The sequence below is a fragment of the Panthera pardus genome, unplaced genomic scaffold (assembly GCF_024362965.1).
Source record: "Panthera pardus isolate Hobbes unplaced genomic scaffold, ASM2436296v1 HiC_scaffold_24, whole genome shotgun sequence".
Lineage (NCBI taxonomy): Eukaryota > Metazoa > Chordata > Mammalia > Carnivora > Felidae > Panthera > Panthera pardus.
Window position 1 is genome coordinate 51,615,710 of NW_026526810.1, and position 16,312 is coordinate 51,632,021.

Sequence of the window (16,312 nt, forward strand, 5' to 3'; positions counted from 1 at the left end):
ATTTCCTGGCAATTATTTCCAATCACATTCTTTATCCAAATATCATTAAAAAAATACAGGTATGGCAATGATAAAAGGTTTTATAGGGTAAACTATAAGTTTAGTAGAAAGTATTAAGTGAATTAAGATATTGAATTAAGATACTTTGTTTTGTCCTTACTATACACCTCTTTCTGGTAAGGTAGAAGTTTTCAGGCCAATTCTTCAAGATTTTGAGAAAAAAAAATTTCAATGTATTTAAAACATTAGCCACATTTATTTAATAAAAATGTTTTTCATATGATACTTCAGTAAACATACAAGGATACACTTTAAAATATCAAGGAAGGAAAGTCAGTTAAATGGATGCAAAGTATATCTTCATATAGATGAAGAAATATGAACTGTCAGAAGACCAATTAAAAATACTCTGAAGAGATTTAAAAAATGTAACGTTGCAGTCCTCACTGTATGAGCAACCTGCGCACAAATAACTGTGCAACACTGCTCTGAATAGTTGTTGCCATAGAAGCCATCATGGAAAGCAAACAAAGGCAAACTGCAGCTTGTAGACATTGTCTGTTCAGACCCTTCCACGTCTGAACAGACAGAATGTCTACAAGCTGCAGTTTGCCTTTGTTTTTATGAATCCTTCATTGCAGCACAGTAGAGAATATTGAAAGGAGTTAACATGTCTACTAAGAGGGGATGAGTTCAATAAAATACTACAAACATGTATAATGGAACATGATACAGCCACTAGTTGAAGTAAATTTTTATATACAGGTATGGAATATACTCCAAAATATACTGTTAAGGAAAAATAAAAATAAACAACAACAACAACAAAAGAAGTTGAAGGGAAAAAGCTTTGTAAAGCAGAAGCAGTGAAAAGTGTAGTTTAAGGGAACTGACCTAAGAGACACTGTCTGGTCCAAACCCTCTCGACTACCAGAATTTTTCTTATATTTCCTAAGAATCTGCCAATTAGAGAGTTATACAAATTAAAAGGTATTGTCCACCTATCAAAATTGATACCTCTGAGATAATTAAGGAGTGATATTTTAGTACACATTACTATGAATTTGTTCAATTTCTTTCACTTTTCTCCTAATACCTAAATGAAGCAAATTGCAATGGAAAGGAATGCAAAAGGAAGGAGCATTGAGCCTTCTATTATGGAAGTCCCTAGGTCTTTATATCTCCCAGAATCCATTTTTCAAAACTATTTATCTTCTCCTCCTAGTCAAAGTTTTAATTCATTAGCCTAACAAAATATATCTGTTCTCACTTCTCCAAAAATTTTTTAGTTATAAGAACTAATAGCATTTTTAAAATGTCAACTCACCTGAAGTTTATTATTTAATAGTGGAGAACGTGAGAAGATTTTTAAAGGCTTCTTTAAAATATCTCTATCCAGACTCAGTAGATTGAGCCTCTGACTCTTTTTTTTTTTATGTTTATTTTTGAGAGAGAGAGAGAGCACATGCGTGCACGTGTGCGCAAGACAGAGAGAGAGTGGGAGAGGGGCAAAGAAAGGTGGACAGAGGATCTGAAGCAGGTTCCACACCAACAGCAGAGAACCTGATGCAGGGCCTGAACTCAGGAGCCTTGAGATCATGACCTGAACCAAAGTTGAATGTTTAACCAACTGAGCCATCCAGGCACCCTAAGTCTCCAACTCTTGATTTCTGCAGTTTGTGAGATCAAGCCCTGTGTTGGGCTCTGCAATGACAGCACTGAGTGAGCCTGCCTGGGATTCTCTCTCTCCCTCTCTCTCTGCCCCTCCCCTGCTTGAGCATGCTTTCGCACTCTCTCTCTCTTAAAATAAATAAACTTAAAAAAATAAAATAAAATATCTCTATCCATTTAAAACTTGCTTTCCTTTTAATTTTTACCACCATCACACTTTCTCTTTGTATGCATATAAGTTTACTATACATTCATTAGACATTATAATAATGAAGACCTTAATTGAGCCTTATAAACATATTATATTTAAAGAAATCTTTTCAGCATAACATTCATCAACTGATTCTTACTTTGCTTCAACTTATGGAAATCACCGACTCTATCCTTGGTAGCCTGCTTTAGTATATCTGCTTGAATTCTGGGTATACTTTCCAAGTTCGGGCCTGGAATTAAACGCTGAAGAGGATTGGAAGGGTTCTGCTTTGAAGTTCCAGGATTTCCATTGTGGTGTCCATGAGAATCTATGGCATAAAAACATCAAATTAAGGTCCTATTTTGCAAAAGAATTTCACAAGACCTGCTTAGAAAACGTAAGACACACTGTTGTTTGATATTGAGTAGTCAGGTAGCTTTTTTTTTTTTGGCTTTATTATCAAATCTTTAATCAAATCTTACAGCCAATGTGATTTTAGCTGTGTGAAGTTTACTAATCATTCTTAGGTAAGTATCTCTGGTATTGATTATAAATAAACCTATCAGCCAAAGTGATACATAGTAGAAACCTGAAGATTTAACTGGCATTGAGACTTGTATCTTTTTCTTCCCTAAGTTTTTCTAACTCTACATTGCTATCAGAAATCTCTAGCCTCTAAGTCATTTTCACCTACACCGTGACTCACAACTGTTAACTTTTTTTTTAGTTTATTTATTTTTAAGTAATCTCTATACCCAGTATGGGGCTTGAATTCAGGACCCGGAGATCAAGAGTTGCATGCCTGTCTGATTGAGCCGCCAGGTGCCCCATGTTAACTCTTGATTCTTTTTTTTTTTTAAGTTTATTTACTTATTTTGAGAGAGAGAGAGAGTGCACGTGCAAGCAGGGGGAGGGGCGGAGAGAGAGAATCCCAAGCAGGGTTCTCACTGTAAGCACAGAGCCCAAAGCAGGGCTCAATCTCAAGAATCATGAGATCATGACCTGAGCGGAAATCAAGAGTCAGATACTTAACTGACTGAGCCCCAACTCTTGATTCTTTCTTATTGGCAACTCCTGGATATAACTTTTCTCTTCCCCAGTCCCCTTTTCCCTCGTCAAAGCCTTCATTTAGATCCTTATTATAATTAACTTTAATCACATCAATTCTCATTTTAGGGGAACATTTCTATAAAATCAAATAGGTATTCAGTAGAAAACAAACATACATTCATAAGTATGGAATAGGGAGTGGAATATAGATGGGTGTAGTAGTTAATAGAAGGCCTCTGTGAAATAAATTTGAACACATTTTGAAGAGAGTAAATACATATAGACTGGCAGAGATGAAAGGGAATATAGTCCAGAGTGGCAGAACAAATAGTTCTTTTGCTCTTAAAAATGCTTTAGACAAAGTGAAATTTTATTTTTAGTTTTTTAAGTTTATTTATTTATTGAGGTGGGGGGAGGGGCAGAGAGAGAAGGACCTATCAAATTCCAAGCAGGCTCGACACTGTCAGCGAAGTTTGACACTGGGCTCAATCTCACAAACTGAGAGATCATGACCTTAGCCAAAATCAAGTCAGATGCTTAGCTGACTGAACCACCTACATGCCCCCAACAAACTGCATTTTTAAATGATTATCTGTCCCTGAGTTTTGATCAATCATTGCAAAATATTTAACATTAACTAGAAGAATGAATGCTACTTCACCATGCTGTTAAATGACATGTTTTATTCCCTATATAACAATACTTGACCAGTAAAATGGTTTTCAAAAGGAATTTTAAGGCTAAGACTTCAGGGGCACCTGGGTGGCTCAGTCTGGTGAGAGTCCAGCTTTGGCTGAGGTCATGATTACACGGTTGCTAAGTTCGAGCCCCACATTGGGCTTGCTGCTGTCAGCACAGAGCCCGCTTCAGATTCTCTGTCCCTCTCTCTGCTCCTCCACTGCTTGTGCTTGCTCTCTCTTTCTCTTTCTCTCAAAAATAAATAAACATTAAAAAAAAAAAGAAATTAAAAAGAAAGAGAATAAGACTTCACACCTGGAACCATATTTGGGGAGAGAGGTTGTCCAGTTGGAATATGGGAGATTGCTTGATGACTTTCATACTGAGCAACAGAAATAGAGGGTTTCTTTAAAGCTGAAAGAAAAAAGATCCATATTATTCCTATTGATATTATGTTTTTTAAAAACCAACCACTATGAAAAAATAAAATTAAAAAAAAATAAAAACCAACCACCATGAACCTATTTACACTGCACTAATCCTATGATGCTTATTTTAATTTTGTAATCTTTACAGTTGGCATATTAACTAATTTATGGCTAGTAATTGATACATTGTATTACACATCACCAGTTTTGGTGATCAGTAAATCTGACCAGAATATAAAATAGTTAGAACTCTACATTTTGTTCACCACTATATCCCCAACACCTAGAATAAATGGCACATCACAAAAGCTCACCTAAGATTTGATGAATAAATAAATAAATGAATCTGTTCACATACAAGAAGATCTTTTTCTATGGATAGTATATATTTATTTATAAATAAAAATAGACATTTACAGATTAGGTTAAGCAATGAGAATATGTTACTCTGAGATGCTCAGATTTTAAATAAAAACTACACATAACTGATGGAACAAGTTGAATTTTATTTTTGAAGAGGGAACATTTACGTTTTGTACCAAGAGCTTTACTAATAAAGATGTACACACTTCTAGTGACGACTTTATTCTCCTTTACAAAATGAAGACAACAGGGAAAGATCATGTTCCACTCACTACCACTAATTCCATTGCTTCCTTGGGCAGCTTAACATGATAGAAAGTCAGAGAGCAAAGAAGGAAACGGAGACAGTGGCAGAGACAATGCTGTGTTTTCCTATTTCATCAGATTTTTCCTGGGCACAGAGGAAGATCAGCCTTCTTTACACTTAGGAGCCAAAAGACTAGGTTCTGACTGTGAGGATGTAAGTGAAACTGAACATACCACTTCCATGTATGATGATAAAATCTGTGCAAATCACATAAGATCTCTCTTCCCTTTCTGCCACAACTAAGGATGCTACATATGAAGATGATATCATATGCTGGAAAGAGACACTGCTTGGAGGAGAGCTACAAATCATCATCTGACCTGCATCAGGCTGTAATATGAACAATAAATAAATCTTTCTTGTTTTAAGCCACTGCAGTCTGGGGGCTCTTTGTTAATATATCACAGCCTAATCAATTCTAACTAGTATACTTGGATTATTTTCACAATCCTGAAAGTTTATTTCAATGAGTGTATTTCATTTATTATTACATAGATTTCTAAACTTAAAGCCCCAAGGAGTTTAAAATTCACTCTAAGAAAGCAACCTATTCAAATTTACAGAAAGTTGAGATTTTCTGTATCTCATGATATTCCTATTACCTTGTTCCTATTTCTAGCTTCAATGTCCAACACTCACTTCTGCACATAAGACAGCTAAATAACAATCAGCTAACATCTTAAAAGAGCAATACTTTGCTGGGTTTAATTAACACAATTTTGATTTGCTAACAGACTCTGAGGACACTAAGCATCTGGTAGATATATTTGGAAAGAGAAGTCAGTCACAATCCACAAATCTGTTAATCACTGTTGGAGCCTAGCTCTGTCCAGCACTACTCAAACCGAAAGACAAAAGAGGGCATCTTCACTACTAAATAAGAAGTAATTATAAATGTCCTTAGCTTTATATAATATTGCCTCATGCTCAAGAACAAGGTGAATATTTGGAGGCAAAGCTATGATTCATATAGGTGACAAAAAATAAAAAATGCAGGATTAAAAAGAGCCTCTGTAAAATACCCAGAGGAGTTTAGAACTGATATAGCATAAACAGAGTAGTAATATGGAGCCTTATAAGTTTGATATGAATAACACATGTTCCCAGAGAAAATTTAGAAAATCAAAAAGCATGAAGGAATTTAAAATTAGCTATAACCACTGTTATCATTTCAAGACCACCTCTCTAATGTTTTGTGGGTTTTTTTTTTTTTTGCTGTACATTATACAATACACCTTAAACAAAAGTAGGATCCTATCATACAAACAACCTTATAATCTGATTTTTAATATTTTATACATATTTTTCTTTGTTATCCCATTTTCTTCTATAACATTCCCAAATGGTAATGCTGAATCAAAACTTCCATTTTATTATTTATTTATTTATTTATTTATTTATTTATTTTTAACGTTTTATTTATTTTTGAGACAGGGAGAGACAGAGCATGAACGGGGGAGGGTCAGAGAGAGGGAGACACAGAATCCGAAGCAGGCTCCAGGCTCTGAGCCATCAGCCCAGAGCCGGACGCGGGGCTCAAACTCACGGACTGAGAGATTGTGACCTGAGCCAAAGTCAGACGCTTAACCGACTGAGCCACCCAGGCGCACCAAAACTTCCATTTTAATGTTACGTATACTTCAACTAAAAAAGTAATTAAAAAAAATGAAAAAACACAAACAAAAACTTCCAATGTAGCTAGAAAGATCTGGGTAAAGAACTGCCACAGGGATCTTGGAGACCCATAAACTGCATCAGCAAAGCTAGCTGGTGAACAGACTTTTACTACTTAGGAAAAAGAAATGTGTGTTCTATAAACATTTTGGTTTCTATGTTTTTACATTGACTTTTTGTTCACTTTCCTTTTTTGTTTCCTTGCAAATTTCCTTTAAAAAAACCTCAAGCCTTGTTTTTGTTGAACTAAGGAAAAAGGTAATTTACTTATACCAGGGCAAGATAGTTAAAGGCTTCCCCAGGGGTCAGAATGCATACTTATATTCAGTGGTACCAAAACAGATGAAGACCTAGAAAACTACTAGTGAGCCTGGAGACAGGTAGAATGCTAATCTCACCCTCCAATTATCTATAGAAAAGTTCTACAGACTTTTTTCTATACACATATAAGTATCTAATGTTTATTCCACAAAAATGAAATATTATTCTTGCTTTCTTGTAACCTGCTTTTTTCATTAAAAAAATCATAGATATATTTTTATGTTAATAAATACAGCTCCACATTATTCTTTTTAACAACTACATATCACACTTTATGGATATAACAAATTTAACGAATTAACCCTCTTTATAATGCTTATATAGCTCTCAATTTGTCATTATAAACAATTTTGTGTTGAGCATTTTTATACCTACATGATAAATTCTCAAGGAAGTACTAAGCACTGGGCTATAGCTACAGGCACTTCTTAAATTAAGAGAAATAAAATAATAAATGTGAGCTTAAAGACAATAGAAGTGTGGGGGAAAAATTAGACACTAAAAAGACTGCAAACAATAATTGCCATTATTAAGGAAAAGTACCAAAGATAAAATGACAAAGCCTAGTAATGATAAAGACAAAACACAGGATACAAAGAAACTTGGAGCACAAAGCTTTTATCCTATGACTAAGGCCCCGGGTTTTACACTTTTTTAAAAAGGAGAGTTATCAATATGGAAATTCAATCATTCAACAATATTTATTAAATGCCTATTAGATGCGGGGCGCCTGGGTGGCTCAGTCGGTTGTGCGTCTGACTTCAGCTCAGGTCCTTAAAATTGTTCAAATCTTCCAGTTTCTGTCTTACAGAAAAGCTTCACAATCCAGTGACTATGACTATGGAAAAGTAATATGGTATAAATAAGCAATGGACCTCTATTTTGGGAGCACTTTAGTAATACAGATACCACCCTAGACATACTGAACATGGGGGGTGGTACCTAGGTATCTATATTTATTAAAAGCTCCAGAAGTGGTTCTGTTGTATCACCAAAAGAGTCAAAGACAGAATAAAAAGCATGAGCTTTGGAGTCAGACAGACCAGGGTTCAAATCATGACTCTAATTTATCAACCGTATGATTTTGGATTAGTGACTAATTTCTCAAAGCCCCAGTCTTCATCTGAAAAACAGGGATAATGCCATTTATCCTGCATGATAGATTTGGAGACCAAGTGAGAATATTAGCTACTGCATTATGATACAAGCCTAGCAAATAGGTGTTTTATGTACACTGAAGTATTTTAGAGTCAAAGTTAAGTATTAATCCTTAGAATGAAGAAAGAATCCAAGGTTCATGTTGAAAAAACAGAAACATTTAAATGTAAAGCTACTGGCCCTAACCAATTTTTTGAGCCTCCTGATTACATAGTTTGATCACACTTAGATGAGTCCTAATGAATGTTTACTTATAGTAACATTTTGGGAAGTGATGAAACGCTATTTGGTAAGTGCCCATAGAAATATTAATCGTCCCGAAGCTGAACATTAAATACAAAACAATGATGTAACATTCTTATGTTACTTTGCTCTGCATAAATGAACAGATAGAACATGCTTATAATTATTCAAATATTGGCCAGGGGAACCATCTCAGCTTTCTGAGCAATATAGGTACATGTCAAAAGAGATTATTAAAAATGATGTTTTCGGGGCACCTGGGTGGCTCAATCGGTTGAGCGTCCGACTTTGGCCCAGGTCATGATCTCATAGTTTGTGGGTTCGAGCCCTGTGTCAGACTCTGTGCTGACAGCTCAGGGCCTGGAGCCTACTCTGGATTCTGTGTCTCCTTCTCTTTCTCTGTCCCTCCCCTGCTTGCACTCTGCCTCTCAAAAATAAGTAAGCATTAAAGAAATTTTTTTTAAATATCCCTCAAAAAAGAATATGAAATAAAAGAGTTTTCAGATAAACTAAGTTGGAAACATGTGTTGTTAGAAGACCAGCATTTCAAGAAGTGCTGAAGGAAGTTCTCCTGGCTGAAAGGAAAATAATAATCAAGATAGAAATTAATATCCACAGGAAGGAATGAACATCACTGGAAAAGTTAAACATGTGGTAAATATAAGACACCATAATATTCTCTTCTCCTATTTTCTTAAAAGGCTTTTTTTTCTTTCTTTTCTTTTTTTTAGACAGAGAGCGTGAGTTGGGGAGAGGGGTAGAGAGAGAGAAAGAGAATCACAAGCGGGCTCCATGCACAGCATGGAGCTTGACATAGGGCTGGCTCCTGAATCATGATCTGAGCCAAAATCAAGAATCAGCCACTCAACCAACTGAGCCACCCAGATGCCCCTTAAAAGGCTTTTTAAAGCAGAAATAATGCTGAAAATATTGGGACTTATATCTAAGTAAAATATATAACAATAATAGCATAATGGATGAGGCAAGGTAAATGGAATTATATCTTTGTAAAGTTCTAACATTTCACATGAAGTACTACAAGATAATTTCTAAATAGACCATGACATATAAAGGGTGCATATAGCAATCCCTGGAATAACCACTAAAACACAATACTTTAGAAGTGTAGTTTTTAAAAAATGAGAGAAACAGGCAGCAATTAAACCCTCAAACCCAATGGATGCTAACTATCCTATTCTCCCTGGGTATTTTCTAATTCAAGACCCTATTTTGATTCCTTTATTCCTAATTGTGGCTACTATAAATTGTGGCTTCATAAAATATGACAATGAAAGAAAGGTCTTTCTTTTTTTAAGTTTATTTATTTATTTTGAGGGGGGTGAGGGGTAGAGAGAGAGGAAGAGAGAGACAATCCCAAGCAGGCTCTGTCAATGCAGAACCTGATGCGGGGCTGGAACCCATGAACCATGAGATCATGATCTGAGCCAAAGTCAAAAGTTGGATACTTAACTGACTGAGCCACCCCAGCGCCCTGAAAGAAATGTCTTTCAATTACAAACCAAAGTACCATTAGAAGTTTATATATTCTTGGTAGCAATTTCCAGGAATAAAATTTGATATGCTAATTTAAGAAAAAAAAAGCCCAATTTTATATAATTTGTTTCTTTGAAACTTTTTTCTTGAAGGGTCAGATAGTGAATATTTTAGGCTTGGAGGCCGTACTCAACTCTGCTGTTCTACTACAAAAGCAGCCATAGACAAAACATAAATAAATGAACAAGGTAATGTTTCAATAAAACTATTTGTGAAAACAGGCCAACCAAGCTGTAGTTTGCCAATTCCTGTCTTACAGGATGTCTAAGAGATAAATTTATTTAAGTATATCTACAGTGATTTAATTTGATAAAAGTTTTCTTTTTAACTTTATTTATTTATGTGAGAGAGAGAGAGAGAGAGAGAGAGAGAGAGAGAAAGCACGAGTGGGGGAGGGGCAGAGAGAAGAGGGAGACACAGAATCCGAAGCAGGCTCCAAACTCTGAGCTGTCAGCACAGAGCCAGACACGGGACTGGAACTCATGAACCGCAAGATCATGACCTGAGCTGAAGTTGGATGCTTAAGCGACTAAGCCACCCAGGCGCCCCTCCTGGTAAAAACTTTTGATGTATTTAAATTTAGATATTTCTTCTAAAAGCTCTAATCATTAGAGAAAGAATCTTAACCAAAACCAAAACAAAAACACTAACTACATTTCCTCTTTAAAACAAAATCTTTTTTTTCCTCTCAAACATCACTATAACTACCTCTCTTTAATTTTTAACTTTATTTTTTATTTTTTAAAATTTACATCCAAATTAGTTAGCATATAGTGAAACAATGATTTCAGGAGTAGATTCCTTAATGCCCCTTACCCATTTAGCCCATCCCCCCTCCCACAACCCCTCCAGCAACCCTCAGTTTGTTTTCTATATTTATGAGTCTCTTCTGTTTTGTCCCTCTCCTTGTTTTTATATTGTTTTTGTTTCCCTTCCCTTATGTTCATCTGTTTTGTATCTTAAAGTCCAAATATGAGTGAAGTCATTTGATTTTCGTCTTTCTCTAATTTCACTTAGCATAGTACCCTCCAGTTCCATCCACATAGTTCCAAATGGCAAGATTTCATTCTTTTTGATTGCCAAGTAATACTCCATTGTATATATATACCACATCTTCTTTTTTTTTTTTTTAGTCATGAAGTATTTATTAGGCTGCTACAAAATATTTTGAAGATTTTCCTTGGGTGAGGACATTTGCAGGAAAAGTTTATCTGTCAATGAGATACCATATAATTTGGGGTCTCAAATCACTTGTGGCTGTTTGCTTAGTTGTTAGGGCACATTGCTCTGAGGCTCAGTTGGAGATAGAGCTGCTATGGAGGGCAATTGGTGAGCCTTCTACTGCCCTTAACCTTCCCTTATTGCTACTTAGGCGTCATGATGCATCAGTGTCGCTAGACCAATATAGACACCACTCAGTATAATGGAAATAACTCTCTGACATTCAGTAAAGGTGCTTTTTTCATAAGTATAAAATAGCACACAAACAGTCCACACTGTGGGTTTGGTAATACTATTACTAATATTTGGAGCTTTTACACTGTCCCCTGAGGTGGATGGAGACCTGGGGCACAGAGAATTAAGGTGACTTGCCCAAGACCATTACCACTAGCAGGTGGTCTAAGGCTTGCTTGTGTTCTTAACCATTGCTCTGGGCCGACATATTACTTGGGAAAGCTGGCTTATCCTCCTAAGGAACATTTTGTGTGTGTGTGTGTTTTTTTTATTTTTTTTTTATTTTTTTTATTTTTTAATATATGAAATTTACTGTCAAATTGGTTTCCATACAACACCCAGTGCTCATCCCAAAAGGTGCCCTCCTCAATACCCATCACCCACCCTGCCCTCCCTCCCACCCCCCATGAACCCTCAGTTTGTTCTCAGTTTTTAACAGTCTCTTATGCTTTGGCTCTCTCCCACTCTAACCTCTTTTTTTTTTTTTTTTTTTTCTTTCCCCTCCCCCATGGGTTTCTGTTATGTTTCTCAGGATCCACATAAGAGTGAAACCATATGGTATCTGTCTTTCTCTGTATGGCTTATTTCACTTAGCATCACACTCTCCAGTTACATGCATGTTGCTACAAAAGGCCATATTTCATTTTTTCTCATTGCCACGTAGTATTCCATTGTGTATATAAACCACAATTTCTTTATCCATTCATCAGTTGATGGACATTTAGGCTCTTTCCATAATTTGGCTATTGTTGAGAGTGCCGCTATAAACATTGGGGTACAGGTGCCCCTATGCATCAGTACTCCTGTATCCCTTGGATAAATTCCTAGCAGTGCTATTGCTGGGTCATAGGGTAGGTCTATTTTTAATTTTCTGAGGAACCTCCACACTGCTTTCCAGAGCGGCTGCACCACTTTGCATTCCCACCAACAGTGCAAGAGGGTTCCTGTTTCTCCACATCCTCTCCAGCATCTATAGTCTCCTGATTTCTTCATTTTGGCCACTCTGACTGGCGTGAGGTGGTATCTGAGTGTGGTTTTGATTTGTATTTCCCTGATAAGGAGCGACGTTGAACATCTTTTCATGTGCCTGTTGGCCATCCGGATGTCTTCTTTAGAGAAGTGTCTATTCATGTTTTCTGCCCATTTCTTCACTGGGTTATTTGTTTTTCGGGTGTGGAGTTTGATGAACTCTTTATAGATTTTGGATACTAGCCCTTTGTCCGATGTGTCATTTGCAAATATCTTTTCCCATTCCGTTGGTTGCCTTTTAGTTTTGTTGGTTGTTTCCTTTGCTGTGCAGAAGCTTTTTATCTTCATAAGGTCCCAGTAATTCACTTTTGCTTTTAATTCCCTTGCCTTTGGGGATGTGCCGAGTAAGAGATTGCTACGGCTGAGGTCAGAGAGGTCTTTTCCTGCTTTCTCCTCTAAGGTTTTGATGGTTTCCTGTCTCACATTCAGGTCCTTTATCCATTTTGAGTTTATTTTTGTGAATGGTGTGAGAAAGTGGTCTAGTTTCAACCTTCTGCATGTTGCTGTCCAGTTCTCCCAGCACCATTTGTTAAAGAGACTGTCTTTTTTCCATTGGATGTTCTTTCCTGCTTTGTCAAAGATGAGTTGGCCATACGTTTGTGGGTCTAGTTCTGGGGTTTCTATTCTATTCCATTGGTCTATGTGTCTGTTTTTATGCCAATACCATGCTGTCTTGATGATGACAGCTTTGTAGTAGAGGCTAAAGTCTGGGATTGTGATGCCTCCTGCTTTGGTCTTCTTCTTCAAAATTACTTTGGCTATTCGGGGCCTTTTGTGGTTCCATATGAATTTTAGGATTGCTTGTTCTAGTTTCGAGAAGAATGCTGGTGCAATTTTGATTGGGATTGCATTGAATGTGTAGATAGCTTTGGGTAGTATTGACATTTTGACAATATTTATTCTTCCAATCCATGAGCAGGGAATGTCTTTCCATTTCTTTATATCTTCTTCAATTACCTGCATAAGCTTTCTATAGTTTTCAGCATACAGATCTTTTACATCTTTGGTTAGATTTATTCCTAGGTATTTTATGCTTCTTGGTGCAGTTGTGAATGGGATCAGTTTCTTCATTTGTCTTTCTGTTGCTTCATTGTTAGTGTATAAGAATGCAACTGATTTCTGCACATTGATTTTGTATCCTGCAACTTTGCTGAATTCATGTATCAGTTCTAGCAGACTTTTGGTGGAGTCTATCGGATTTTCCATGTATAATATCATGTCATCTGCAAAAAGCGAAAGCTTGACTTCATCTTTGCCAATTTTGATGCCTTTGATTTCCTTTTGTTGTCTGATTGCTGATGCTAGAACTTCCAGCACTATATTAAACAACAGCGGTGACAGTGGGCATCCCTGTCGTGTTCCTGATCTCAGGGAAAAAGCTCTCAGTTTTTCCCCGTTGAGGATGATGTTAGCTGTGGGCTTTTCATAAATGGCCTTTATGATCTTTAAGTATGTTCCTTCTATCCCGACTTTCTCAAGGGTTTTTATTAAGAAAGGGTGCTGGATTTTGTCAAAGGCCTTTTCTGCATCGATTGACAGGATCATATGGTTCTTCTCTTTTTTTTTGTTAATGTGATGTATCACGTTGATCGATTTGCGAATGTTGAACCAGCCCTGCATCCCAGGAATGAATCCCACTTGATCATGGTGAATAATTCTTTTTATATGCTGTTGAATTCGATTTGCTAGTATCTTATTAAGAATTTTTGCATCCATATTCATCAGGGATATTGGCCTGTAGTTCTCTTTTTTTACTGGGTCTCTGTCTGGTTTAGGAATCAAAGTAATACTGGCTTCATAGAATGAGTCTGGAAGTTTTCCTTCCCTTTCTATTTCTTGGAATAGCTTGAGAAGGATAGGTATTATCTCTGCTTTAAATGTCTGGTAGAACTCCCCTGGGAAGCCATCTGGTCCTGGACTCTTATTTGTTGGGAGATTTTTGATAACCGATTCAATTTCTTCGCTGGTTATGGGTCTGTTCAAGCTTTCTATTTCCTCCTGATTGAGTTTTGGAAGAGTGTGGGTGTTTAGAAATTTGTCCATTTCTTCCCGGTTGTCCAATTTGCTGGCATATAATTTTTCATAGTATTCCCTGATAATTGTTTGTATCTCTGAGGGATTGGTTGTAATCATTCCATTTTCATTCATGATTTTATCTATTTGGGTCATCTCCCTTTTCTTTTTGAGAAGCCTGGCTAGAGGTTTGTCAATTTTGTTTATTTTTTCAAAAAACCAACTCTTGGTTTCGTTGATCTGCTCTACAGTTTTTTTAGATTCTATATTGTTTATTTCTGCTCTGATCTTTATGATTTCTCTTCTTCTGCTGGGTTTAGGCTGCCTTTGCTGTTCTGCTTCTATTTCCTTTAGGTGTGCTGTTAGATTTTGTATTTGGGATTTTTCTTGTTTCTTGAGATAGGCCTGGATTGCAATGTATTTTCCTCTCAGGACTGCCTTCGCTGCATCCCAAAGCGTTTGGATTGTTGTATTTTCATTTTCGTTTGTTTCCATATATATTTTAATTTCTTCTCTAATTGCCTGGTTGACCCACTCATTCGTTAGTAGGGTGTTCTTTAACCTCCATGCTTTTGGAGGTTTTCCAGACTTTTTCCTGTGGTTGATTTCAAGCTTCATAGCATTGTGATATACCACATCTTCTTTATCCATTCATCCATCGATGGACATTTGGGCTCTTTCCATACTTTGGCTATTGTTGATAGTGCTTCTATAAACATGGGGGTGCATGTGTCCCTTTGAGACAGCACACCTGTATCCCGTGGATAAATGCCTAGTAGTGCAATTGCTGGGTCATAGGGTAGTTCCATTTTTAGTTTTTTGAGGAACATCCATACTGTTCTCCAGAGTGGCTGCACCAGCTTGCATTCCCACCAACAATGCAAAAGAGATTCTCTTTCTCTGCATCCTCGTCAACATCTGTTGTTGCCTGAGTTGTTAATGTTAGCCATTCTGACAGGTGTAAGGTGGTATCTCATTGTGGTTTTGATTTGTATTTCCCTGATGATGAGTGATGTTGAGCATTTTTTCATGTGTCGGTTGGCCATCTGGATGTCTTCTTTGGAGAAGTGTCTATTCATGTCTTTTGCCCATTTCTTCACCGGATGATTTGTTTTTTGGATGTTGAGTTTGATAAGTTCTTTGTAGATTTTGGATACTAACCCTTTATCTGATAGGTCATTTGCAAATATCTTCTCCCATTCTGTCGGTTGCCTTTTAGTTTTGCTGGTTTCCTTTGCTGTGCAGAAGCTTTTTATTTTGATGAGGTCCTAGTAGTTCATTTTTGTACCTGTCTTTCATTTTTAAAAAATTATTTAGTTCTTGAATAGGTAATTTATCAAATTAAGAAACTTTTGAAATTTTGAAATATAAATCCAAAAGTTCAAAAGATTGTATGTTGAAAAGTAAATCACCTTTTTATCTCTGTCCTCAGTCTTCTTTCCCAGAGGTAATCAATATTACCATCTAGAGCAGCACTGATGCAATGATGAAAATGTTCTATACTTGCACTGTCCAGTACAGTAGCCGCTAGCCACAGGCGATCCTTAAGCACTTGAAGTGTCGCTAGTTTGACTGAGGAACTGACTTTTTAGTATTATTTAAGTTTGATGTAAAAATAAATACATGTGACTAGTGGCTATTATATTAGACAGTGCAGATATAGAAAAATCCTCCAAGAGAAGTGGTTTTCAACCTTAGTTACATAATACAATCACCTAAGGAATACTTACACATTCAGTGGCCAAGCTGCATTTCAGACCAAACACATCAAAATCTCTGGAGTGAGACACACGCATGAAATTTTTTTTTTAACTCCCCAGTGATTCCAATATATAGCCAAGGTCAAAAACCTCTATTCCAGAAAATTAATTATCTTGAGTAGCTCTATCTAACGCATATTAAAAAACCAAAAGGAATAACTTTTTCTAAGTTATTAATTAGAAAAGAACTTCTAATTTTTCAGGTACATAAAAATTTTTGTATCTACCAGAATTTTCCCCAAAGTAAATCATTAGAGGCAATTTTTACTATGGGATTAACTGGACCTTAAAACTAGAAAAAAGTTTCCAAGTAATAAATAAGATTTTTTTCTCTATTGATATTCATGACATGGTGAAGATACTTGCATTACAAACTACTAAAGAACACTCAAAGATCAGTAAGGAAAATAGCAAA

The 16,312-nt window shown here is 36.4% G+C and overlaps 1 protein-coding gene across 3 annotated transcripts in view; it reads right to left on the reverse strand.

The window, feature by feature from the left end:
* GOLM2 (golgi membrane protein 2) overlaps positions 1 to 16,312 on the reverse strand; it is a 108,786-nt gene that overhangs the window by 37,782 nt on the left and 54,692 nt on the right. For 2 of the 3 annotated variants that reach the window (XM_019442278.2, XM_019442280.2), the window contains exons 7-8: positions 3,908 to 4,006; positions 2,022 to 2,192 (exon numbers count right to left, since the gene is read on the reverse strand). In XM_019442278.2, coding sequence (XP_019297823.1) covers positions 2,022 to 2,192; positions 3,908 to 4,006 — 270 coding nt within the window. The remainder of the gene's footprint in view (positions 1 to 2,021; positions 2,193 to 3,907; positions 4,007 to 16,312) is intronic. The other variant, XM_019442279.2, reaches the window with a different exon arrangement.